General features: G+C 47.8%; 1 protein-coding gene across 8 annotated transcripts in view; it reads left to right on the top strand.

Moving 5' to 3' along the window:
* The window catches only part of SLC8A1 (solute carrier family 8 member A1), a 314,624-nt gene that overhangs the window by 264,104 nt on the left and 24,692 nt on the right, over positions 1-25,828 (top strand). For 2 of the 8 annotated variants that reach the window (XM_039528183.1, XM_039528182.1), the window contains exons 4-9: positions 1,828-1,848; positions 4,477-4,494; positions 4,614-4,628; positions 7,789-7,857; positions 15,145-15,275; positions 18,464-18,563. In XM_039528183.1, coding sequence (XP_039384117.1) covers positions 1,828-1,848; positions 4,477-4,494; positions 4,614-4,628; positions 7,789-7,857; positions 15,145-15,275; positions 18,464-18,563 — 354 coding nt within the window. Of the gene's footprint in view, positions 1-1,827; positions 1,849-4,476; positions 4,495-4,613; positions 4,629-7,788; positions 7,858-15,144; positions 15,276-18,463; positions 18,564-19,423; positions 19,635-25,828 lie in introns of those variants that run through there. The other 6 variants (XM_039528187.1, XM_039528190.1, XM_039528189.1 and 3 more) reach the window with 5 other exon arrangements.

The following is a 25,828-nucleotide window of genomic DNA, read 5'->3' as shown; positions in this document are numbered from 1 at the left end:
AGCTAGGCCTCAAGCACTACAGCACACCTAAGAGGAGGGAGTCTGCCAGCTCTGCATCTGCCAAGCAGTATTCCCCAGCCAATTTATGCCAGTTGTGCATAGAGGGACCAGTGAATTGCCCCATGGGGCTTGAGGAGTACTGGGGAGAGCCCAGCTGTTGCTCACCAGCAGCCTTTAGACAAGGTGCAACTTGCTATTCCTCCAGCCTCCCCACATGCTCGGGATTCCCAGGAGAAGGTGAACTATGGCCATACTCCAGCTCCACCCAGAGACAAGGCCTTGTAACATTTGGTGCTGCTGGGCATGAGAGCAGCACCAGACACACACACCTTCCAAGATACTGGGCAAGCAATAGCTGCATCCTTCTGGCTGCCTCCTGCATGGGAGCACTGGGCTCCCTGCTCCCTCTCTGGCCTAGCATGCTGAGAGGAGAGAAGCTGCCATGACCTAGAACTAGATGGATTCCTCAGAGGGGCTGCATTTATCCCAAGAGAGAACATTGCACATGGACCTTTTTCCCCCTCCCCTGCAGTCCTTGACAGATGGATGCCCTATGTGATTATTAGCTCACGGAAAATTCCACTAAATCTGACACACTAACGCAATGCAATAGAATCCCGGTGAGTGGGATTTGCATCACTAGCCGTGCTAGGGACATCTACTATTGTTTTCATATCACCAAAATAAAATCAACCATTGACACCAAAGCTATCCATTGACTTCATTCGGCGCTTCATGGGCGCAGTGTTGTCCACTCTCATGGTTTTATCATGAGTCTTGGATTATTTGGAGGGTTTTTAAAGCTCTCGCTGCTAGAGTCCTGTGATGACATGAGACTCCCAGCTTTCGGTTTATAAAAAGAAAGTTTCTCGCTCTCATGGCTTCAGGGGAAAGCTTGAAAATATGAAGCCAATGCTCCATAAAGTTTTAGTAGTCAGAAGGTAAATAAAAAGAGCCAAAAATGTATTAGTCTTTTTAAAATCTCATGATTTTTAAACCAGTTTTTGAGGACCAACTTATGATTTTTGAACTCTTGGGGCTAATAATACTGTGAGCTCAGCTTCTGAAATCAGGCCTAGGTGTGCTAAAAATTAAAATACCTAAAACCAGCAGCTACTTTTGAAAATATTGGCCTGATCCTCTCTGCTTCAGTTTCCCTCCCTTTGAAAAGGGTTAATACTTCCTGATCTTACTACCTTTCCAGGGTATTGCTAGAAGTAATTAGTTAGAGTGTTCAGTTCTTCAGAGATCCAGAGTGCTATCTGAATACTAAATGATAGTTACTTTTTACCAGGGCTTAAACTGTCATTTTGCTAAATGACAGGATAAATACTGTATTATGTTTGGTGAGTCAAGCCCTAGCACAAACTGTACCTCTTTCATTCTACGTTCCCTGTAGAAATCAGCCCATCATGTAATTATTATTTTCCATTTAGACTATTAGAGGAAGTAAAAGAATCCAGCAAACAGCCCTTACATCCATATTTTGGGACATATTATTTCCTCTATCTGTGGCAGTATTGCCATTGATGTTGTTGGGCTCCATGAATACCTGGCCCAAAGGGGGGAAATGAATTTTATCTTTTATACCATATTACTATATGTGACATTGTTTGTTTTTTTTTAATTCAGAGCCCACACTCATGAAATGTTTCTGTTCCATTATTTTCAATGCTCTTTTCTGGGTACCAATGGTATCCTGAAACTTTACAGGTTTTCATTGTCTGGTCCTGGGAGCTGGAGTCTTTCTGTGGATGTTCCTTTTAATTTCATTATTCATTTACTTTTCTTCTTCTGTGTTTGTCTCTCTGTCTGTCTCCTTCACAGCTCTGTTGTTGAATGAGCTTGGTAAGCACTGCATTTCTTGTATTTCTTTTCCATTTTCCCAGTGTGTCCATATATTGGTGGAAGATGATGATTTTGTTTGACTTTTCTTTTTGCTCACAAGAATCTCTTTTAAGGTTGTTAATACCATTTTACTAAGCCCAGGTAATTGAGATCATGTTCTTCTTTGAGTATATGCTCCAAAAATTGTTAGCTGAGACATGTGTTAAAGGAGGGACAGTGGCTAAAATCATAATTGAAAGTGGCATTAATTACAATGACAAGAGATGCTAAGGGGGTTAGGAACAGCATTTCACTGGGATTTGGGTAGCTAGCTCCTTTGGAAATCCCAGACAACGAGCACATTTAGGGTCAGAGTCTGTCACCCTTATGTGTAGTGAGTAGCTCCACAAGTAATCCCAATGGGGTTTTTAGGGCATTAGACACTACTGAATGGGAGCAACGGTATCGGACTCTGGCCACTAGTGGATACATTCAATACAACTGACTCCTTGGGTTTGCTACTATCCTTCGGGTTGATTTCACTGGACGCTATGCACTAATTTGTAGTAAAAAGTTGTGGAAAGCACTAAGAGTCTCAGAAATGTACAACAGAACTGAGTTGTGCAAACTAATCCATATCCTGTTACATAGGCATAAGAAACAGAATGTTTGTAGTACCTGGCAATGCTTTGGCCAGAATACTTAGGGCTTATTGTGGTGAAATTGCCCACAGGAGCTATTCCACAATCACTCCCCCTGTGCACACTCTTACTCAAGAATCAGTGTGTGCGTACGGGGAGCTATTCCAGAATAGCTATAGCATTTTAAACTCCCTTCCTTATAACTTCGCAGTGTAGACATACCCTAACTACATATATTCAGAAAACTCTGCATGCTGTTTTGAGGGAGGTATGGCATGCTGCCTTCTTAGAGCACACTGCAAAACCAGCCTCCAAATTTGGCATACAAGCTATCCCAAGCAGGATACACAAACACACAAGATGAGGGTGTGGGGGGGAATCCCAGCAAAGCTAAAGCATTCTGCAGGCTACCTTGGAAAATTAAAGCCTGGGCCTTATCTAAGGTTCATTGGAATCAATGGAAAGACTCTCACTCATTTCTGTGAGAGTAACTCGATATGAGCAGAACTTTGCCCCGGCTCTGGGTAAATGAGGAATGTTTCTAGGGATGTCTGAGCACTCGGGCTTGGTGGAAATGGAGGTGGAAGGGGCTTTCCTCTTCCCCAGCATTGTATCCATCCCTCTTGAATAGCCCTCCATGTAGTCCTAAAGCTACCCAACTGCAGAATGGATTTGGTGCATCATGTCCTCTCACGCCCACCCTACTGCTGCTTTTATTGCTGAAAATGTTCTCACACCAGAAATAAAGACACATGGGGTGAGGCCCTAGGAAGAGTAACTTGCTCTTAATGAGAGGATACCGCATCATTTTGAGTTCTGTGCATCCCTCCCTCTGGTCTGTCTCCCACACTGAGCCCTGCACTCAGGCCAGGCTGGGTTGAGAGGAGGGACAGTAGCTGTAGGGTTTTTTATCTTTTCCACTGTGTGATTCTAGCCACTGTCGCCTCCTAGAAATGCCCTCTCTCTCATGCCTGGTTGGCAGGGAAGGAAGAGATTTGCACAGCTCAGCTTTGTAGTGAATCTTTAAAGTTCTCTGCACTTCCCAAACTGGAGTTAGATTGGCTGCTGCTGGGGTAGAACCTGCTAGAGGGGACCTAGGAGGCGTGTCCCGCCCCAGCCCCGAACCACACCCCAAGGGGGTCCTCCATGGGTGGATAGGAGGGCTAGCCATCTCCACAACACCAGCCCTGCCTCCAGTCTGCACCCCACAGAAGGTTCTCCACTAGTCCAGGATCTGTGTTGCACATGTGGGGAGACTGGGTAGTACAAGGGAGGGGCCAGGGAAAACCACATTCCCAACTACCCCTTGACTCCATGAAGATGTAGCTGGAGCTGTCGTGTCTCTTCAGTGGAGCCCTCCAGGACTAATTTGGCTGGGGACTGAGCAGCTACTGAGGAGGCAAAGGGCCTCGGTAGGATTGGCGCTGGCCTCCTTCAGACTCCATGGGATCCACAGTGTCAGGGGGCGGGGGAGAGGCTGGTCCCTGGGTCGGTCCCTGGGCCTACTGAGCAGGGGGCAAACCCCCTTCCCCCGAGTGATGGTGGGGGAGCAGCTGGCTGCAGCTGTCCCCATGATTCTGGGGTAGCTGGGGTGGAAAAGAGATTGTTCCAGGAGGTGCTATCTTAAGCCATGTGGGCTGAGAGGGAAGCTAGCATGCATCCATCCCATAGGCCTGCTGTCTCCTGGCCCCCTCAGCCCAGTCTCCCCCACCCACCCACCCATTCAGAGCTCCACATTCAGAGTGGAGCGCACTGCACAAGGCCCAACAGAATGGATTAGGGGAGACCATGGCCGCCATGCAGACCCGAGGCAGGGGACAATCCCTGCTAGAAATGGGAGACAGGTGTAGTGAGCTGCTCCTCTGCAGCTCACACCGTGGAGGGAGAGTGTGGGCCACTGCTCTGGGGGGAGGCTGCTGCGAGATGAATGTCACTGTGATAATGCAAAAATAGATGCTAATCTGCTTTCTCTTTCTCTCTCTCTTTTTTTGTTTTGTGGTTCGTTTAGGTGGCTTCACAATAACAGGTATGGATTTCTGATTCCCTCCTTGCCCCATGCCACTGTTCCTCTTTGTGTTGTTAACTGCCAGGTGCTCATTCTGCTCTTTTCTCTTTATTTCCTGTTTTGTTTTTTTTTTAATGGAGGGAAACTTCTGAATGGTAAGAAAGCGCTGTTCAGTTTCCTTGCCACCTACTCCGAGCCACTAGTGTTAGCACGGCACCGTCTAACAGCGAGTGATGTGTCCTCGTCACCAGCTTAACCTCACGTGTGTTTCACAGTAATCCCCGTCCTTTAGCTGTAGTGATTACAGCACGTACCAGGGAGACTCTGCCTCAGCGCAGAACTCACAGCCCTCGGGGAGGGAGGGAGGCCAAATGGGGTGAAATGGACCCCCTAGCTTAGCCACACAGCCCCTGGGAACTCTGGCACTCTGCGCCAGGCCGGCATGCTCCTGCACAGGGACCTGTGGAGACCGTACCCAGAGCCTGCCGCAGGGGGATTTTCTCCTAGGGCCTGTCTGCTCTGGAGCTGGAAGGGGAGGTTTCCCACTCAGGGAGACCTGCGTGCTGGCTAGCAGTGTAGCTGTGGCGGTGGGAGGGGCTAGCTGTCCAAGGATGCACCTAGGCTTTCAGAGAGGCTTGTGCCTGGGGACACTGTAGCACATGTGCCCTCCAGGGCTATGCTGCTATTTTTAGCACGGTAGCTCGATCAGAGCTAGCCTGTGTGGAGACTACGCTGGGAGTTACTCTTTGCCGCTCCAGGATTGACAACCCCCCAGTCTGCTAAACAGCTTTCCTCAATCCGCGTGCAGTCTGACCCATGCTTTTCACAGCCATCAGGGGGAGGGGGAGGCGAGCCTAAGGCATGGACCAAAATGTGTGGCCTGCTGGTACCTTCTCCTGAAGGGGATGTCAGCCACTTCCATGGCAGGACTGGCCCCCATGCCGTGTGTCCGCAGCCCTGCCCCACGGTGGGGATCCCTCCTGAGACGCCAGGGGCTGCAGTTCTTGTGGCACCGTCATGCTGCCAGGGAAGAGGGAAATGTAGAGGCAGTAGGGAGGCCTTCCACTCGGGTTTCCCTGGCCTCTCGCTGATCCCTGGTGTCCATGTGAATCCTGGAGCACTCCTACATAGTTTGGGAATCAGCCCTGCAAATCCCGTATGTCCCTTACAGATCAGGGAGTAGCTAGGCCTCCCTGCCCCATGGGTTTTCCCTACAGGAGGGGGTAGCTGGAGCCAGCATTGTTGTTCCTAAGTGCAGGCAGCGTGCATGGCGCTGCACAAGACACCAGTACACCATTGCCTGCCCGGAGAGGTATGGCCAAACTCCAGAGATGGTGATTTGATCCCTGTTCCCAGGTGCGGGGTGACATGTAACTGCATTTCTCTGTCAGCAAGAACAGTTTGGGGGGTCTGCTTCCCTATTATCAGATGGAGATCAGTGAGAAACGGAGAATCAATCATTTTCTGTAATTCCCAGTGTCAGTCTGTCAGCAATCAGTGCTGCAGATACAGCTGATTGAGAAATAAAGCTACTTGGCTGCATGCTGCCAAGAAACACTTCGCTGTTTAAAATGCCACTCTGCAAGGACGCCTGAGAAATCAGTCCTCCCCATCTGGTGTTCTGGATCTTGGCACCCTCCTCAGGGAGCAGGCGAGGCAGGAATGGTTCCTCATGGATCATTGCTGGGGTTTGAACGGCAGAGTCCAGCTGCTGTGGTACGGCTGGGGAGCAGCAGCCTATGTGCTGTTAGTTGTACAGACTCGATGTGTGATCGTTAGGTCATCAGAAATGCCAGCCATATATGAAAGCATGTTCAGATGAGTTCCTGCAAACCAAGTTACATGAATTAGGGAACTATCTCTGCACTAAAGATACTCCTCCAACATCCTGCCAGCTCCTGGCATAGGACTAGGGACTTCATGCCACCTTTGCACATCCCTATGTTCTGGCCTGTCCAATGGCCTGTCCAGACCTCAGCTTAAATTACAACAGCCCCACATCTGCTCTAATTTACCTGTGGCTGCAACAACACCATAGAGCCATGATATCATCTGAGAGTAGCTGGAGTACCATGGCCAGGGGCGGCTCTAGAAATCGGGCTGCCCCAAGCAGCGCGGAGCGCTGCGCTGCCCTTCCCCGGTCCCGCGGCGGGTCCCCTCTTCCCGTGGCTCCGGTTGAGCTCCTGCCGGCATGCCTGGGGCAGGTCCACCGGAGCCCGGGACGAGCGGACCTGCCGCAGTCATGCCTGCGGGAGCTCAACCGGAGCCGCGGGAAGACGGGACCCGCCGCAGTCATGCCTGCGGCAGGTCCGCTCGTCCCGGGCTCCGGTGGACCTGCCGCAGGCATGCCGGCGGGAGCTCCACCGGACCCAAATGCTGCCCCCCCGGGAAACGGCCGCCCCAAGCGCCTGCTTGGCGCACTGGTGTCTAGAGCCGCCCCTGACCATGGCACTTCAGCCATGTTCTCTTCCCCAGCAACTCTGTGATAGGGGCTGGGAGAAAAGACCATTTACGGCAGCTCTGTGCCCTCCAGGGAAGACCCTATGCCCAGCATGGAGATTTGCTGCCTTCACAGACCATTTGTGCTGCCAGAGAGGCTTCAAGGGGCAGTGGAGAATTGGGCTCAGTAGGCATAAGAATAGCAACAAATAATTAGACGAGCATGTCAGTGTATTCACAGGGTTGTATGTGAGCCATGCATGTGGTACCAAATCTCTGCACTTGTCCAACAGGGGAGCAGACACACATGCCTCCTTGGTTAATGTACACCTTGCAAGTGGTGCTCGGCTGTTGGCTCTTCTTCTCCAATGCAGAGCTATCAGTCTCCCCCTTAGTACTAACAGAGCGCGGCAATGACTGTGACTGCATGAGGAGGGGCTCAGAGGGCCAAGCTCAAACAATGGGAAACTATTTTTAGCTAACAAGGTACTTCACATACCTCTGATCTCCCTGATCGCTTGTCTGAAAAGCACACGCAGAATCAGACTCTGAGGAGTCAGCCCCAAATTGGGACAGTTAAAAAAAAATTAAATAACGCCACATACAATTGTCAACATTTTTCTAGTGTAACTGAGATTGAACTTGGCCAGCTGTGCTGGAAATAGATGTCCGTAGCTTGCCACCATGGCTATGAGGGTAAACTCTTGGATCACTTCTCTCTGGCTCTGCTTTTTCCCATCAGTCCAGGAGAGCAGACAAGAGGGTCTGCAATGGGGATTTAAAAACAATAACCTTGTGTGAAATAGAAAGAGTGTTCACTAACATCACTGTGTCACTGTGATCCATCCACTCATCTTCTGCCCATCACTTTGTTAGGCAAACCTGTCTTCAGGAAGGTCCATGCTAGAGAACATCCAATTCCTTCTACTGTAATCAGCATTCAAGGTATTCATTTTGACTTGGTTGTCTAGGACCACAATTTAATTAACACGAAGCTAATAGCTTTTGGGTGTTCATGTACTGACACTAGTCATTTGTTTTAATGCACTTCTCTTTTATACTCTGTTCAGGGAATACAGAGTTTCAAGTACCAAGATCTGCAATAAGCTGTGTGCCAGTGGAATTCTGTGCTTGGGTGGAGTTGGCCTAAGTTACTTCAGCATCTTCATTTGACTTCTTGGGGAGACTGAGTAGGGATCACAGATTGATAAATGTTCAGGCACAAAGGGACCACTAGATCATCTAGTCCAGGGGTGCACAAACTTTTTGGGCCGAGGAACACATCTGGGTGGGGAAATTGTATGCAGGGCCGGGGCAGGGGGTTGGGATATGGGAGGGGGTGCAGTGTGCAGGAAGGGGCTCAGGGAAGGGGGTTGGGGTGCAGGAGGGATGCGAGGTGCAGGCAGGGGGCTTAGGGCAGGGAGTTGGGGGGAGGGGTGCAGGAGAGATTTGGGCTCTGGGGTGGCAGTGGCGCGCATGGGGGCCAGGGCAGGCTCCCTGCATGCCTGCCCTGTCCCCAGCCCCACACCGCTCCAGGAAGCACTGCAGCCCCTGTGGGAGGGGGGGCGGAGGGCTCCACGTGCACTGCCCTTGCTGCACCTCCAGGTACCTCCCCCAAAGCTCCCATTGGCCACAGTTCCCCGTTCCCAGCCAATGGGAGCCCTCTGGCCCCCCTCCCGGGGGCCACAGGGAAGTGGTGCCAGCCGCTTCTGAGAGCGGCGGGGGGCCTGTGACACCGTGGGGGGCAGTCCCACGGGCCATATCCAAAGCCCTGAGGGGCCGGATCTGGCCCGCGGGCCATAGTTTGCACACCTCTGATCTAGTCTGACCTCCTGTATACCACAAGTCAAAGAATTCCATCAGTTACTCCTGCATCGAGCCCAATGACGTAGGATTGACTAAAGCAGGCCTTCTGGAAAGGCATCCACCCTTGATTTGAAGACTTCAAGAGATGGTGAATCCATCTCTTCACTTAGTGCTTTGTTCCAGCAGTTAGTCACCCTCACTGTAAAAACTTAACTTTAGGCCTTATTTCTAATTTGAATTTGTCTGGCTTCAACTTACAGGCATTGGTTCTTCTGCCAATTCTCCAAGCAATGTTTGGCTGAAGCAAGTGATAGATTCTTTCATCTTTCACTCCAGGCTAACAATGTTATTTGCCTGGGAATAAGCTTTAGCTTTTTAAAATGCTGAATAATAGTTTAGCGACAGGAATCCACGTAGACCTTGCCCAGACAGCTTCTGTATCCATGTGCTGTGTCCTTCCTCACCTGTCTCATATTGGATCCCTTCTCCGCGTGTAACTTGCTCTCCTTCCAGAACAGACCCTCTTGCAATCCATGTCATTTCCCAGCAGCAGTAGCTGTCAGGACAGGCATCATTTGCAAGGTCCCATGGAGACATGCATGCCTTGTAAAGGGTGCATCATACAGATGGGTGTATCTAATGCATATATCCTGCTGAGGTGGGTATCAGTCAAACTCATGTGTGTCTTTATATACACTTAAAAAGATAATGGGCCAATGCTTCTCCTCTGCCTTGCACCTTATGACGATATTTACGTTAGGGTAAAGTGGAGGGGATGGGATAGCTCAGTGGTTTGAGCATTGCCCTGCTAAACCTAGGGCTGTGAGTTCAATCCTTGAGGGGGCCACTTAGGGATCTGGGGCAAAAATCAGTACTTGGTTCTGCTAGTGAAGGCAGGGGGCTGGACTCAATGACCTTTCAGGGTCCCTTCCAGTTCTAAGAAAAGATGTAAAGTGCTAATAGATCAGATTGGCCATATGAGGTACAAGGCAGTGGAGAGTCACAGCCAGTGTGTATACACTTCAAGGTCCACATCCTTAGCTTGTGTAATCAACATAGCTCCATTAAAAACAATGTCAGCATTGTAGCCCTTAGAGCAAGGCAGGTCTACACCAGCTGAGGATCTGACATGTGGTGCATGCACTTCAGAACATGCATTTCAGTAATATCCATGTCTTGATGATGCCTGGTATTTTTCAGTGTATAGATACTTGTATTTTCCTGTTCCAATGATAGCTTTAAATAGCTGTAATTCCTACCAGTACCCCCTATTCAGTTCCAGTCACTACTGGGTCCTGGCGAAATTAAGTTCTCACATGAAACTGTTGCAAAGTTCTGATGAGCCCTGCAAAAGTATTTGAAAAGTGAACAGCAGGGCTACTTTATAACCCCCTGTTGTTGTTTTTTAATTTTTCAATCTCCCTGTGTGATGCCTCCCAAGCTCTCTGGGGTAAATTCTCTGGGGAAGTGTGGCGTGGAGAGTTTAAGGGTAGTTGATTTCTCTTGGGGGAGTTAGATGTTTTATGAGTCCTCCATTATGTATCCATCATGCCTAGGAGCTGATTCCACCTCCCTGCACCTTCTGAGGCAGGGAGCAGCAGCAGCCAGCTGGCAAGGGTGAAAGGGAGAGGAGACCCTCTGGCAGCAACTGTGAGCTCCCCACTCTCACCCCACCCCCTCACCTCTCCTCCAATCAGCGCAGAGAGACTATGAGGGGGCAAAGCCCCAGGATCAAGGGTAGTTTTGGGGTGGGGGAGGGAGGAAGCAGAGAGCAGGCTGGGCTGCTACACAGGCTGGAAGGATTCACTCCTCCTGCCCAGTATCTCCTCCAGTGAAAAGGGGCCTGGCCCAGCCTTCTCCCTGCTATGCCCCGTCCCGTGCTGGAAAATAACATGGATTCTGGGCAGCTGGGCTCCTCCGCAGTGGCCTCTCCTGCTCCTTGGAGGGGAGGCAGTGAGAGGAGCCGGGGTCCCGAGCGGCTGCAGCAGTGAGGGCCTAGGAGCCGTGCAGAGGGAAGGCTGGACTTACAGTAACTGCATTAGGGGAGTAGCTGGGCATAAAGTAATTGCATTGGGAAGAGGTTCCTGCATCTCTACTGACTGCATGATTCAGCCAGGTCTAAGCCAATTGCATTGGGCAGGACAGGCCTAAATTAAATGCATGGGATGTCTGAATTGTATTTGTTACACTGAGGATGGGGCAGAGACCCTCTCCTCAAACCCCTGTCCACCCCTGCACTCCCTACCTCATTTGTAATGGATTACAGAATGGGCCTCTTTGATTGGCACAGTGGTGAGGCATCCGTACAAACAGGTGTTCCAGTTAAAACCATTATAAACTGACAAGTTAGGCCTTCAGGCAGCCTGTGTGTTAGATTGGCTTGTTCCAGGTGAGTGCCCCCATTGTAAACCTTGAGATGTCAGCCACATTGATAGCTAAGGGACAGGAAACAAGCAGCTTAAAGTGCACCAGACTGCAAACCCGCCAGCACATAGCAGTGTTCTGGAGCGTCATGAAAATCTGACAAGGGCTTTTCAATGAATAATTATCCATTTTGAATCTGCAAGTATTTAAACCAGAACAATTAAAAGCATGAGTCATTCAATCCCCATTTCAGAACAGTGAAGATTTCGCTTTGTAGTGGTGACATTCTTGCTGCGGCGGGGAATGTTCTGTGAAGACAGAAAAAGATGGAAGTAAATATGTAGCCCTGTGCATTACCCATAGCTGTGAATATGTTTCCTAAAGGCTGGTTATCTGAGTGACAGCCTTCTCCAGGGGGTAGGGCATGGGGCTGGCAGTGAGCAGGCTACAGGGTGACCTTGAGCAAGTCACTTCTCCTCTCTGTGCCTCTGTTTCTATTTGTCCATTTGCACTGCAAGCACTTGGAGACAGAAGCCGTTTCTATGTGTATGATCAGCATAACAGGGCCCTGATCTCAGCTGGGGTCTGCGGGTGTTAGTGCAATACACACAAAGAATCATAACAAAGGCAAGAAGTACCATGCAGGTTGGAAATAAGGTTTTATTTTAAAATAGGCTAATAGAGTGGCCTTGACAGCAGCCACATAAGCAGCTGTGTGCGCCAGCGCTTAGCTGCAATGTAAACAGACATATGGAGCAGCTCCTGGGGGCAGGGAGGCGATAAGACCACAAGGAGACAGGTGGCATCTCAGAATTAAGGGGCAGGATGAATAGTTTCTGAAAGTGCTGCTTGGGTGTCTTAGTAGCAAATTTAAAAGACAAAAGGCATCTGATGCCTGTCATCTAAAGAGCCTCCTGCTTCTAAAAACAAATTGAAAATGCTGAGGGTTGTTGTTCATCAGGTGAAACTCCACTCACGGCCAGCTGGTGTAAGTTGGTGTAGCACCACTGAAGTTGTGTAGACAATCTTCACTGAAGTCAATGAAGTTTTGCTGATTTACACCAGCCAAAGAGTTGTCTCTGAAATGTTCCAGATCCAGGGTCTTTTGCCAAACTATTAAACCTAACACTTGTAGGGTTTAAAACTAAATCCTTCCCATCCAACAATGCTGAAGGTCAGGGTTCCAGCCACACTCTGCTGCGTTTGTCTTGCTTGTAGCCTTTTCATGTGGTAACATTTGTTACTGTCAATTAAAACCATTGGAGGTTTTTAAGAGCAGGTTAGACAAACACCTGTCTAGGACAGTCTAGGTTTACTGTCTATTAATTTTTTTTTACACCACTCATGATTTTATAGACCGCTGTCATATCCCCACCTTAGTCTCTTTTCTAAAATGAACAGCTCTAATCTTTTTAATCTTCCTTTGTATGGAAGCCGTTTCATACCCTTGATCATCTTTATTGCCCTTCTCTGAACCTTTTTCCAGTTCCATTGAGATGAGTCAACCAGAACTGCACACAGTATTCAAGGGTTGGGCGCACCATGGGTTTATAGAGTGGCACTATATGTTCTGTCTTATTTTCTATCCCGTTACTAATAGTTCCTAACGTTGTTAGCATTTTTGAGCACTGCTGTGCGTTAAGCAGAAGTTTCCAGAGAACTATCCACAGTGACTCGTTCTTCCAGTTTGGTTCTGGCGCATTCACCCATCCCTTCATGGAGTGCAAGATACCCGGCAGCCCTCTGTGCAGACTGCTCAGGGGAAGGTTGTAGCCACTCGACAGCTTGAACACATCAAGTCTCCCAGGTGCTTGGTTTGTTGCCAAGCAGCAGTTAAGGTGTGTTACCCCCCACACATTAAGATGAGTTAGACTGGGGACGCTGAAATGAGAAGAAAACCCAGCTATCTCTTCAGAGTGCCTCAAAAATGCACTTGCATGAAATTCACATGTCGGGGGGAGGCTGCTATAGCCTCATCTGTGGTAGAGAACTGCATTGTTACAAATTGCTATTGTTCATGAGAGCTGCTGTGACTTGTAACAATGCACTGAGACCACACTAGCTATCTCAGCAAGCCTGTATCTGTTCAGCATGTCCACACACCGCACTCCCTCCAAGCAAGGCAGTGCCAGCATAGCATGGGTTGCCGGGCCCAGCACAACTCCCTGATGGGAGGCAGTGGGAAGTGCAAACCATTTTGGGAGAGGTGCTGTATTGTACCTATCTCTGTGTTTAATCTGGTCTGTGTTTGTTTGCCAGAAACTGGGAATGGGCAACAGGGGATGGATCACTTGATGATTCCCTGTTCTGTTCATTCCCTCTGGGGCACCTGGCATTGGCCTCTGTCTGAACACACGATACTGGGCTAGATGGACCTTTGATTTGACCCAGTGTGGCCGCTCTTAGATTCTGTGTAAACATCATTTGCTGAATACTAGTTATTTTAAAAAAGAACAGGAGTACTTGTGGCACCTTAGAGACTAACAAATTTATTTCAGCATAAGCTTTCGTGGGCTACAGCTCACTTCTTCGGATGCACACACAGGCCTCGTGGGAGTGCATGTTTATCGGTATAGCAGTTTGGCTGAGGTTCAGATAAGCACCTGAACTTTTGGATGCTTAACCGAAATAAACCTTTCCAAGGTTCATTTACCTATTGCTAGTTGTTTAGACAAGCACACATAACACATATATCGCAAGGCGATGGTGAAGACTTCAAGCTACTTGCTGCAGACTTGATTAAAATCTGTCTCACCAATTTTATGACTTGCTGCAAAAAATGTCAGCAAAGCACTCAAAATATTAGAACCCCTGCTCAGAGTCCTTGATTATGCACCAGTTATAATGGGCTCAGAGACATACAGAGCCTCTTTTCCTTATGTGGGTGTCGCACAGTCCTTGTTACAAGCCTTGTGTCATGATTGTATAGTGACTGAAGAGCTATCTTTCAATGTACTATGTCCTTTAGCATACCACAGGTTAGAAGATTCAGATTCCAAGCTCTGTGATTCTGGAGCCTGTCAGGTGTGACTCTAGTGACATCAGAGTTACTCCAGATTTTCAAAAAGCAACAAAGTCCTGTGGCACCTTATAGACTAACAGATATATTGGAGCATAAGCTTTCGTGGGTGAATATCCACTTCATCAGACGCATGACGGATTTACAGTGATGTAACTAACTGCGATCAGAATCTGGCTGATATTATTTTGTGTGTAACACTACCTACACAATACTCCATTACTCAAATGTTTAGGGTGCAAAATCAAGCACTCAAAAGTTAGGTAATGCCAGAAGTAAGGTTTGTGCAACATTCAGTCAGTCAGTCAGTCAGTCACACACACACACACACACACACACACACACACACACACACACACCTCTGTCTGTGTTCATTATGATACAGTCTTTAAATACATGAGCACGTACTATTTTTTTGCCACAGGACCCTGCCTCATTCAGTGCACCTTTACTATGCATTCAGTTCCCCATCACTGACATACAGGCAGGTTGGCTGAGGTGGCTGGGCCCTTCCATATGGACTGGATGGCCTGGTTTGCATGCAGAGGTCTGATTTTCAAAAGCGCTCAGCACTGGCCTGATCCAGCTCCCATCAAAGTCAAGGGGCACTTCACCGTTGGCTTCAGCGGGGGCAGAGAGAGGCCAATACAGAGGCCTTTTTGAAAATCCCACCTTAGGTTGATTGCCCTAAAAGTTGCCACCATGGCCGCTCCAGAGGAGAATCCATAGCTGAGTGGGATTGAGATTGTGAATGTTTTCCTATAGCCCAGGCTGAATTCAAGAGGAGCTGAGTGGGGGTGGAAGGGATTTGAAATTCAGAAGAGTTACAAGCTAGTGATCTCATTTGCTAGCGCTTCCAGCCATCTGCAACAGAAAACCTTTCAGCGCAGGCATAATGTTCTCTACCTTACTCCAACAACTGTCTGTCACTTCTGCCTTAGCTCCAGAGAATATTTTAGTTTAGAGATAGAGTCTCCTAACAGAAGCCAATGCCAGAAAGTGAAAGATTGTGTGTTGCTCAAAAATTGGCTGTTTTTTTACAGAAGAGAATGAAGAGAAACAGCCACTGACGAGCAAAGAGGAGGAAGAGCGCCGCATTGCAGAAATGGGACGCCCAGTACTGGGAGAACATACCAAACTAGAAGTCATTATTGAAGAATCCTATGAGTTCAAGGTACAGCAATTGTCTACCTCACTCCCCACAGGGCATGCAAGCCCTGAATTCACATTAGCATCTCACTGCATTTTATTAGATTGCTAAACTAGGGCCTCTGTCTTTTTTACATGCCCAGTAAGCACATATCTGGCAAGCACATGCTATGCCCAGGAGGGTATCATCCTTGTGAAGCAAGTATATTGAACGCTTGAGGCCCGGATTCAGCCAAAGCTTTGACACACACACTTAAATCCATCCCTATTCAGCAAAGACCTCCAGCACATGCTTAAGTTCCAGTGACTTCAATGGGATTCAAGCTAATGCGTAAGTGCTTTGCTGAATAGAGCAGCAAAGAGTCCTGTGACACCTTATAGACTAACAGACGTTTTGGAGCATGAGCTTTCGTGGGTGAATACCCACTTCGTCTGATGCATCCGAAGAAGTGGGTATTCACCCACGAAAGCTCATGCTCCAAAACGTCTGTTAGTCTATAAGGTGCCACAGGATTCTTTGCTGCTTTTACAGATCCAGACTAACACGGCTACCCCTCTGATACTTTCTGAATAGAGGCAGCTACTTAATTGGCACCATAAAGAGGTGTGTTGGGATGGGGATGATTGGAATAGAAGGAGTTGGGAGCCCAGATTTCATATGGTAGAGGTGTAATCAGAGACAATGCTATACAGAAAAATTCACCAGGGGCAGGGTGTGTTCATGTTCCGCTGAATTTACAGCCTTTATGCTTAAAAATCAAATCCACTAATGGCCCTTTATGTCCTCCGTGGAACAGGCCCCATAACAGCAACTTGAGGCATCATCAGGAGCTTCTGGAGGAGTGAGTGTTTCTGCCCCCAACTCCCAAAGGGGGCACAGGTGGCTGAATAAGGTATAGCTGGTGCTATATACTGTCCCCTCTCAGCAGCCAGCTGTGATGTCATGGCAACAGCAAGACCATGGACTTGTCAATAGCAATGGTGTGGGTTTATTTCTGGCATTTCACTTGGCTTGGGCAGTGAAACTAGCCTGCTCAGCGTCATTGTCAGGATCAGGTCCTCGGGTGCTATAAGTCACTGAAGCCCCACTGAAGTCAAAGGGAGTACTTGTGTGCTTCATTGCTCAGCTGGATTGGAGGGGCTGAGAGCTCAGCACCGTGCAAGCTTGAGCCCGTGATGCACTAGCACAAGCTGTTGCAATTTGGTTGCCAGCACCATAAGAATTTATTGTCATTGACCTTCCTTGAAAATATTTTCACACAAGCTGAATTTGGGGTTTAAATAACTTCCTGATGTCTCTTCCACAGACTTGTATAGGCAGCTCCCAGATCAGCATCATTTGTGTTTACCAAAAGAAATGACCACAAGTGCTATACTTGCTATGATACATGATAGAACTTTCTGTGCATCCGCTAAGTTAGTCGACTGTTGATTTGTCCAGTTGTTGCTACAATTGCCTGTAACTTAACTGTTTAGAAAACCCAAGAGTGTTAATTGTGTCAGACTAAGTGTTCAAGAAGCATCTCAAAAGTTGAAAATCAGGAAACCCAGTAGCAGTAAAATAGATGGAGATACAGTGCAGGAGAGATTTACCAGAGTACATGTGCTAATGAAAACTTGCATGAAAAAATTACAGCACAACAGCAACAATCAGTTTATCACAAGTGGCAAAGTAGCCTTGATTCTCCCAGTGTTCTGGGAGCAACAGCAAAGGAAATAAGGAATGCAACTCCATCATTTTTCTATTGGTTATAGACTATAGATACTTATTACAGAACAATATGGCAAGCCAAATCCTTAGCTGGGTTTAAAATGGCCAAACTAAAATAAAATACTGTTTAAGAAAAGAGACTATGGCCTCAGTCCTGCATACATACATGCACATGAATCCGGATGCTGTATACACTACGCACATGCTTAGTTTTGCACGTGTGAGTGGTCTCATTTATCTGTGTGTGTAAAATTAAACCTGTGCATGATTGTGGCCTCAGCCTGACAATCTAATCCCCCTTTTTTTAAAGTCAATAAAAAAATAAACCAGCCACACTGTTTCGTGTAAGCGGTAGAGTCTCTCCTGTGTGCGTTCAAGCACTCTCCGCTGCCATTGTGACCGCTTGTGACAGTCAGAGCTGACAGCTAGAAGAGTGTGGCGGAAGGCAGAAATATTAGCCCTAGAATGGTGCAGGCTCTTTTGCCTATGAACTGAAAAGAGATTATCGCAGGTTAATTAGAGACACCTGAGTCAATTAAGCACCCTCCACACACACACCTTTAAAAACCCTCTTCTGGTGTAAGAGGGAGAGGGAGAGGGAGAGGGAAGCATGGCCTAGATGAAGAGCTGGTTACCTCCCTCCCAGGAAAGCAGTGAGTTTGCATCTGTTCAGGGAAGGGCTAGTGACCAGATGTCAGCACAGTAAGTCAATACTCTGCTAGCGGCAAGGAGATGTATTTCTTCTGTGTTTTTGCTTAAGGAAACTATTCAGGCCTAGCCTGAGACCTACTGGTAAATCCTGTAAATAAACCAAAGTCCAGAATGTAAACCCTCTGGAGTGGGAGTGATTTCCTCCAGCCCCTCTCTTTGCCCCTCTCCCCCACCCCTCAAGGGAGAAATGCTGGCAGAAGAGGTGCCTTGCCACACCCTATTATATTCGAACACAGTGAAGAGTGCTTGGATTAACTTCCAATGAGACTTTTCTGCCAGCCGTTTACAGCACTAGTGATGATTTTGCATTAGTGACCAAAGTTTCTGATTTAGCAAGTGTACAAATGCTGTAAAAAAGCAGGAGTGGATAACCAAAAATATACTTCATTCACTTTGAATTATTTACAGTGCTTCCAAATATACAGATCAAAATTCCTTGATCTCTTTTGTAACAAAAGAAACATTAGCAAGGTAGGAGTCCTCTCTACAGCATCTGCCATTAAACCTCTGCTGAAGAATGTGGAGAGACCACTTCTTTTTAGTTCCAGTTAGAAGGTGTGCAGATTAGCAAACTTCTCTTGTATTTATATTTCAAACAGACCTTTTTAATGGAATATGGGATTTTGTGTGCATACGTATTGTCACTTTTGCTGCTGGTGCTCTTGTTCTGAGCAGAATATCTTTTCCATAACTGTACAATGTAAATCCAGAAGGCTTTTCATTTCTGCCCATGATCACTGGGTCTGAACCAGCATTGCACCTAATTCATTTATACATGTCTCCATCTGCAGAATACTGTGGACAAGCTCATTAAGAAGACAAACCTAGCCCTTGTGGTTGGAACTAACAGCTGGAGAGAACAGTTTATTGAAGCTATCACAGTCAGCGCTGGTAAGTTCCTGTTTCTACATGGAATGAATTATGAGAAGCCACTTTTCTGTCTCAGTTGTACTGCATCCGTGGCAGCAGATTACTGCTGAAGCAAAACAGATAACAAAAGTTATTCATAGTGTCTGCGTACGTATGTCAGGAGGCTTGTGACACAGACACCCCTCTGATCCACAATTCTTGCCTGCCTCGTGTTGCGCCACAGCAGGGATAGAGGTGGTAATTTGCAGTTAGCCTATAACTGCAATAAATTATTGGCCCCCTCCAATCCAACACTGACTCTGCTGTTCAGGCCACAAGTGGGCGCTATTCAGTCCCATCCCCTGCACCCCACCCTGTTCTGGTGGGTGCACAGTGGCCTCTTACTGTTCCATGTGCAGACCCAGGTCTGGGTAGCGCACACAGAGGTGTAAGGGGTGAGTGATACTTACACCCCTTTACTCTTTTGCCTGGGGACACAGACCAAGTCACAGTCTAGCCCTATGAATGGGCTTGGGATCATGATTTGTGGGTCTGTTTCTGCTCAGCTGTGGCTGACAGGGTGGGGCAGTTTGATCTTGCTGTGGACTGCTATAGCTGCTCTTCCTCCCCATGTTCTCATGCACTGTGCTGGAGTCTCCTGTGTGCATCATGACAATTGCTATAGGCCACGTTCCTGCAATTCCAAACATGACAAGCTAAAAGAATAGCTCCACAATCAGCTGCCTATGGAAATAAGAGGGTGATAAATCATAACACAGTGCGTTATCTTCTGTTGCTTTCCAATGCCCCTTCCACGAGCAGTCAAGCACAAAGACAAAGTGAGTGTCAGAAACTTTCCCAGGTAAGCAATCGGAGTAAATAATGATCTCCTTCCTTGTTAGCAGCCTTCCTGGTGCGCTGGACTTCGCATCTTCATGGAGTGCAAGGCTGCTCTGAGAGGAACAACTTCATTTATTTGAAGTAGACTCCATTTGGAGACATTGCATAATGGGTTGATTAAACAAAAAGGCATGTTTCATTTGTGAGGAGCAGATCTCACTTCTGTCTGCTCTGTGCTTAGAAGTTATTTGGTATAGCTGGTGTGTGCACATCATATGTCCCTTCTTCAGGTCTGCATAGCATAGCTTCCTTCCTCCACAAAATGGCAGAGCAGTGACACATTTGAAGGAAAACATTGCGATAGCTTCCTCCTCCTCCTGAAATCAGGTCTGCACTCCAGGCTGCTGAGCTGACGGGCTACCCAATAAGGCTACTGACAGTCAAATGTTCTGTTTACTCCCTTTTGGATTTTGTCAGTTAAAGATTAGAACATGAAAAGCATATATCTCAGCGCTTTCATTCACTTTTGTGTCTAAGTTGAAGATACCATGCTATGGACTTTACTCTCTGCACCTGGGAGGATTTTCCTTTGCAATCTGCAGCTGATGTTCCTTTTCACAAGGCTTTGGTTTTGTGGATAGCTTAGCTGTGACCCAGGATGTAGCTCTTCCCCATCCATCTAGCAAGCCTGATGTTGATTGCCTTCCCTATGTCCCTGGAAGTTGTGTGGTTAAATCTGGCAAAGGATATGAATGATTTCCTTAAGGAATTCCTTATTTCATCTTGTGCTGTAATACCATGACAGTTCTAACACTTTGCACTGAAAGCTCTTACTTGATAAAATGGAAGATAGAAAAAGAAAGCCCGGAGAGGAAGGATGGTCCAAGGGTTGGGTACTTGCTGGAGACACGCAACAATTGAGTTCAGTTCCCCACTGTGCCAGGGACCTCCTGTGTGACTTAAACAAATCACTTAGGAGGCAGAGAGGTGTTCAGTTCCCCACTGAAAGTCAATGGGAGTTGGGTGCCTCAGTTTTCCCTCCACAAAGTTAGGATAAGAACGCTCCCTACTTCCCAGGGGAGTAGAGAAAATCAATACATGCAAAAAGAATTGAGATGCTCAGATACTGCAGTAATGAGGCCCATGGATAACTCGGTACCTTAGAAAATAATTTTGACTTAGTCATCCTTATCCAAAACCTAATTATTGTTGTTGGTCTCGAACATCACATGCCACAAGAATGGCAGCCGCCCAGTGGTGCGCTGGCTGCGTAATGGGCTGCAGTACAGGCTAGCTGGCTTTGGAATCAGTGACATTTTGGAATGGCCTGTTCCTTCCCACATAAGGGACCAAAGGGAGTATCCACTCCCCAGCTCGGTGAGTATCCATTGAACAGGCTTGGGAGTTTCACTGTCCACCCTCCTGATAGATTTAATGGCAGTGCTGAGAGTGGGATGGAGGTGGTAAAAGAGAGAACAAAATGCAGTCGAGCTGCAGAACTACATCTATCTTAGGTGCCTCTGTGGCCTGTGATGAGGTATACAAACCCCACACTAGAAAGGACTGGGTAAAAAGCTACTCTGGACCCAGGTGTCCCTCCTCCCCTTCCCCACCCCACCTGCAATGCATGTGCTGGCTGGAGGAGGTGTTTAAAAAGGGGAGCAGAGTAGCTCAGTGGGAGGTGGATGTGGAAGTGATCTGACCTGCACACTAAGCTCCTGGGAAGGGTACCCTGAGAGTTCTTGCTGCCTGAGACCTGAATCAGCCTCCAGAGATGGGACCTGGGACTCGCTGAAGGTCAGAGACTTTATTTGGGTGTTTAGTTCTTTACTTTACCCTGTGGGAAGAGAGGGGACTGGTAGGGAGTGATGCAGGGAGGCACCGCCTAGCACCCCAGGGTGCAGGATTTAGCTGCCTTCTGTTAGGCCCTGGATTGGAGCCCAGTGGAGGGGAGGCCCTGGGCTCTCTTACCCACCCCTAAAGAGGGACAACCACAGAAGTCTCCCTTGTTGGGGAAGATACAATGCTCTGGAGCACGAGACCCAGACCCCAGGGGAAGCCCTGACTCTCTCGCTTAATCCTGAGGACTTGCCCGTTACTGGGCTCTTTAGAAATAGCCCGAAAGAGGTGGGCTTGAACATGTGACTTGACCAGAGGGCTGCGTCACTGGAAGGCCAGACCACTGCAGGGCAGAATGGCAGTAAGACAGGGGAATGCCTGGGCAGAAGGCAGCCTGCCACACCCCTGCCGGACCACTCTCGGCGGCACAGGTTGTGAGTGTTCCCCTTCACAGGTCCTCATCACCATAGTATCTGAGAACCTCATGTCTCTAGTGTATCTACTCTCATAGCACCCCTGTGCAGTTATCCCCATTGTACAGATGGGAAACTGAGGCACAGAGAGACTAAGTGATTTGCCCAAGTTCACACAGGAAGTCTGTGGCACAGCAGGCGAGTGAGCCCAGGTCTCCCAAGTCCCATGCTGGCACCTAACTGCTGGGCCATTGTTGTCACTGTGCAGAATAGGGTCAGGAGTTAGGGTCAGAAGTTCAGTGTGGGGTCATGCAGTGCTGAGAGCTGACTGCCAAGGATCATGCTCCCAAACAAACCACAGAAAGCGCTGAGCATTGACTCTGCGGCAGGATCAAGCCTCTTGCATTCAGTCTCAGAAAATGCTGTAAAGAAAACCCTGGCTAGGTGGATCCCTGGGACTCAGCAGAGGCAGGCCAGAGAGTGAGTGAGAGGCGAGCTTTTGATGTGTCTGCTGTGGATAACTACGATACCAGGGCAAGCAGAGTGCATCTGGGAGGCCTCAGCTGAGAAGCTGGGACTGTCAGCCTGCTGTGCTGGTGGAGCTGGGACATCCAGGGGAGTGGCATGAACCCCCAGCCTGCTTTGCCAGTGTAGCTTCACCCGGAGGAGACAACTTGGAAGAAATCTCAGTGCTACCCATGCACTGAGTCTGCTGTGGGCAGCTGTCTCATCCAGGGGCGTGTGCCTGGGGGAGAGACGAGAGCCTTGTTTTAAAGTCTCCTTGCCATTAGAGCAACAGTACCAAGCTCCTAATTGGATTCCAGGCCTACGTGAGAGCCCCTGTTATTTGGCTCCACTGTTTCTCCCCAAATACTACCTTGTATTGCTATTATAATAGAAATACAGCCCTGAGTGACAGCAGCAATGCAGAGAAGATATGGTGCCTTCTAGTTAGTTTCCGTAAGAAGAAAGCTCCTTCAATCCAAAATTTAAAATGTGACAAGCTCAGCTGAGCTCCTGTACCCACAGCACACTCAGCCATGCAAAGCTTGATTCACAACATAGCGTATTCCTCCAATCAGCCACAACAACGTGGGGACGTTGCTAAGAAAAATCAGACCTGCCAGTGTGGCCTGAGGCAGCATGGCCCTATGGCCTAGGACACAAACCTGGGGTGAAAGTCCTGCTTCTGGCCGGCTTGGGGAAGGTTATGTCATCCTGGTTTCCTTTCTCACCCTTTCTCTGTTAAGTCTCTGACCCAAAGAGCTTGCAATCTCTTTCTTACTCTGTGCCTATACAATAGGACCCCAACCAAGCTTGGGGAACTTCTGTACTGCAAAATATTATTGATCATAAAATATGTGACTGCTGGGATCAATGAGAGTGGGAATTCCTCTTAAATCAGAGAGTGAGTTATGACAGGATACTGTCATTTGTATGGCTATATTGCCTAGAAGCCCAGGGCTGCACTGTGCTAGGCACTGTATGGACACAGCACATAAAAGCCATCGCTGGCAGGGATCTAGCCAATTAAAAATAAGGTACCCACCCAGTTCTTGTCTGCTACATAATCCACATTCATTTATTAACACCCCTGACATTTCATACTGCCCACTCTGCGGTACATGTGTCCCCTGGCTTCATTCTGTAATGGAAATGTGCTGCTGGTTGCACACTGCTGAGTTAATACACTGTGTGAAATAGGAAGCTGAAGTTTATAAAGGACTACAATTTCAGTGTACACTAGGCTGTGTCAGGTCTGTACATTTTCTCATTGTGTGATGTATTGGCAGAGAAGGAGAACATGGCTAGGAATAGAGTAGAAAGGATTGATCTGTTTGGTGTTATAGGTATAAAGTTTCTGTAGACCTGATACGTTTCTGTATTTAATTTTATTGTGTAGCAGTTAGCAGATTTTTTTTGGTAGTGAATACTGCTGTAGTTTGGTAATGTTACAGCCTACTGGAAATGAATTCCTGGAATATGATCTAGAATTCTATAATCTCTCTAATGCTGATATTTGGGCATTTCTTTGGTGATCCATGCTGGCTGCTCTGCTAGAGCTAGAAGGAAGTTCAGAGTAGGTCACGGCTCTTTTTGTCCTGTAACTAAAGATTCTGAGTTTATAGACTGGAATTTTCAAAAGAATCTACATAACTCAGGAGCAAAAGTTCCATTGATTTTTCAAAGTCATACGATCATAGAACTATAGGGCTGGATACATCGTCTAGTGCAGTCCCCTGCACTGAGGCAGGATTAAGTCTTAGAGACCATCCCTGACACGTGTCTGTGTAACCTGCTCTTAGAAACCTCCAATGATGGAGATTCCACAACCCTCCTAGGTAATTTGTTCCAGTGCTTAACCACCCTGACAGGAATTTTTTTTTCGAATATCTCACGTTGCTGCAATTTAAGATCATTACTTCTTGCTCTGTCCTCAGTGGATAAGGAGAACAATTTATCACCCTCCTCTTTATAACAAACTTTTACGTACTTGCAGCAAAGAATCCTGTGGCACCTTATAGACTAACAGACGTTTTGCAGCATGAGCTTCGTTGCATCCGAAGAAGTGGGTATTCACCCACGAAAGCTCATGCTGCAAAACGTCTGTTAGTCTATAAGGTGCCACAGGATTCTTTGCTGCTTCTACAGAACCAGACTAACACGGCTCCCCTCTGACACTTTTACGTACTTGAAGACTACTCTCATGTCCTCCCTCAGTCGTCTCTTCTCCAGAGTAAACAAACCCAATTTTTTCAGTTTTTCCTTGTAAGTCATTCTAGACTTTTCATCATTTTTGTTTGTCTCCGCTGGACTTTCTACAGTTTGTCCACATCTTTCCCAAAGTGAGGTGCCCAGAACTGGACACTGCCCTACCTGAGGCCTTATCAATGCTGAATAGAGCAGAAGAATTACTTTTCATGTCCTGACAGCAGGTTTGTCTGGCTATGTAGACTCCCTCCTCAGGCCCTATGCTACCAGCACTCCTAGCTATCTTCGAGACACCACTGACTTCCTGAGGAAACTGCAATCCATTGGTGATCTCCCTGAAAACACCATCCTAGCCACTATGGATGTAGAAGTCCTCTACACCAACATTCCACACAAAGATGGACTACAAGCCATCAGGAACAGTATCCCCGATAATGTCACTGCAAACCAGGTGGCAGAACTTTGTGACTTTGTCCTCACCCACAACTATTTCACATTTGGGGACAACGTATACCTTCAAATCAGCGGCACTGCTGTGGGCCCACAGTATGCCAACATTTTTTATGGCTGACTTAGAACAATGGTTCCTCAGCTCTCGTCCCCTAACGCCCCTGCTCTACTTGCGCTACATTGATGACATCTTCATCATCTGGACCCCTGGAAAAGAACCCCTTGAGGAATTCCACCATGATTTCAACAATTTCCACCCCATCATCAACCTCAGCCTGGGCCAGTCCACACAAGAGATCCACTTCCTGGACACTACAGTGCTAATCAGGGCCGCCCGGGGGGGGGGGGGGGGAATGGGGCAATTTGCCCTGGGCCCCACAGGGGCCCCACGAGAATATAGTATTCTATAATATTGCAACTTTTTTTTTTTTAGTGTAAGGGGCTCCTGAAATTCCTTTGCCCCAGGTCCCCTGAATCCTCTGGGCGACCCTGGTGCTAATAAGCGATGGTCACATAAACACCACCCTATACCGGAATCCTACTGATCACTATACTTACCTACATGCCTCCAGCTTTCATCCAGACCACACCACATGATCCATTGTCTACAGCCAAGCTCTACAATACAATCGCATTTGCTCCAACCCCTCAGACAGAGACAAACACCTACAAGATCTCTATCAAGCATTCTTAAACTACAATACCCACCTGCAGAAATGAAGAAACAGATTGACAGAGCCAGAAGAGTACCCAGAAGTCACCTACTACAGGACAGGCCCAACAAAGAAAGTAACAGAACGCCACTAGCCATCACCTTCAGCCCCCAACTAAAACCTCTCCAGCGCATCATTAAGGATCTACAACCTATCCTGAAGGATGATCTATCACTCTCACAGATCTTGGGAGACAGGCCAGTCCTTGCCTACAGACAGCCCCCAAACCTGAAGCAAATACTCACCAGCAACCACAGACCACACAACAAAAGCACTAATCCAGGAACCTATCCTTGCAACAAAGCCTGTTGCCAACTCTGTCCACATATCTATTCAGGGG

This window comes from Mauremys reevesii, linkage group 3 (assembly GCF_016161935.1).
Source record: "Mauremys reevesii isolate NIE-2019 linkage group 3, ASM1616193v1, whole genome shotgun sequence".
Lineage (NCBI taxonomy): Eukaryota > Metazoa > Chordata > Testudines > Geoemydidae > Mauremys > Mauremys reevesii.
The sequence above is the reverse complement of the archived record's forward strand: the minus strand, read 5'-3'. Positions and strand labels throughout refer to the sequence as shown.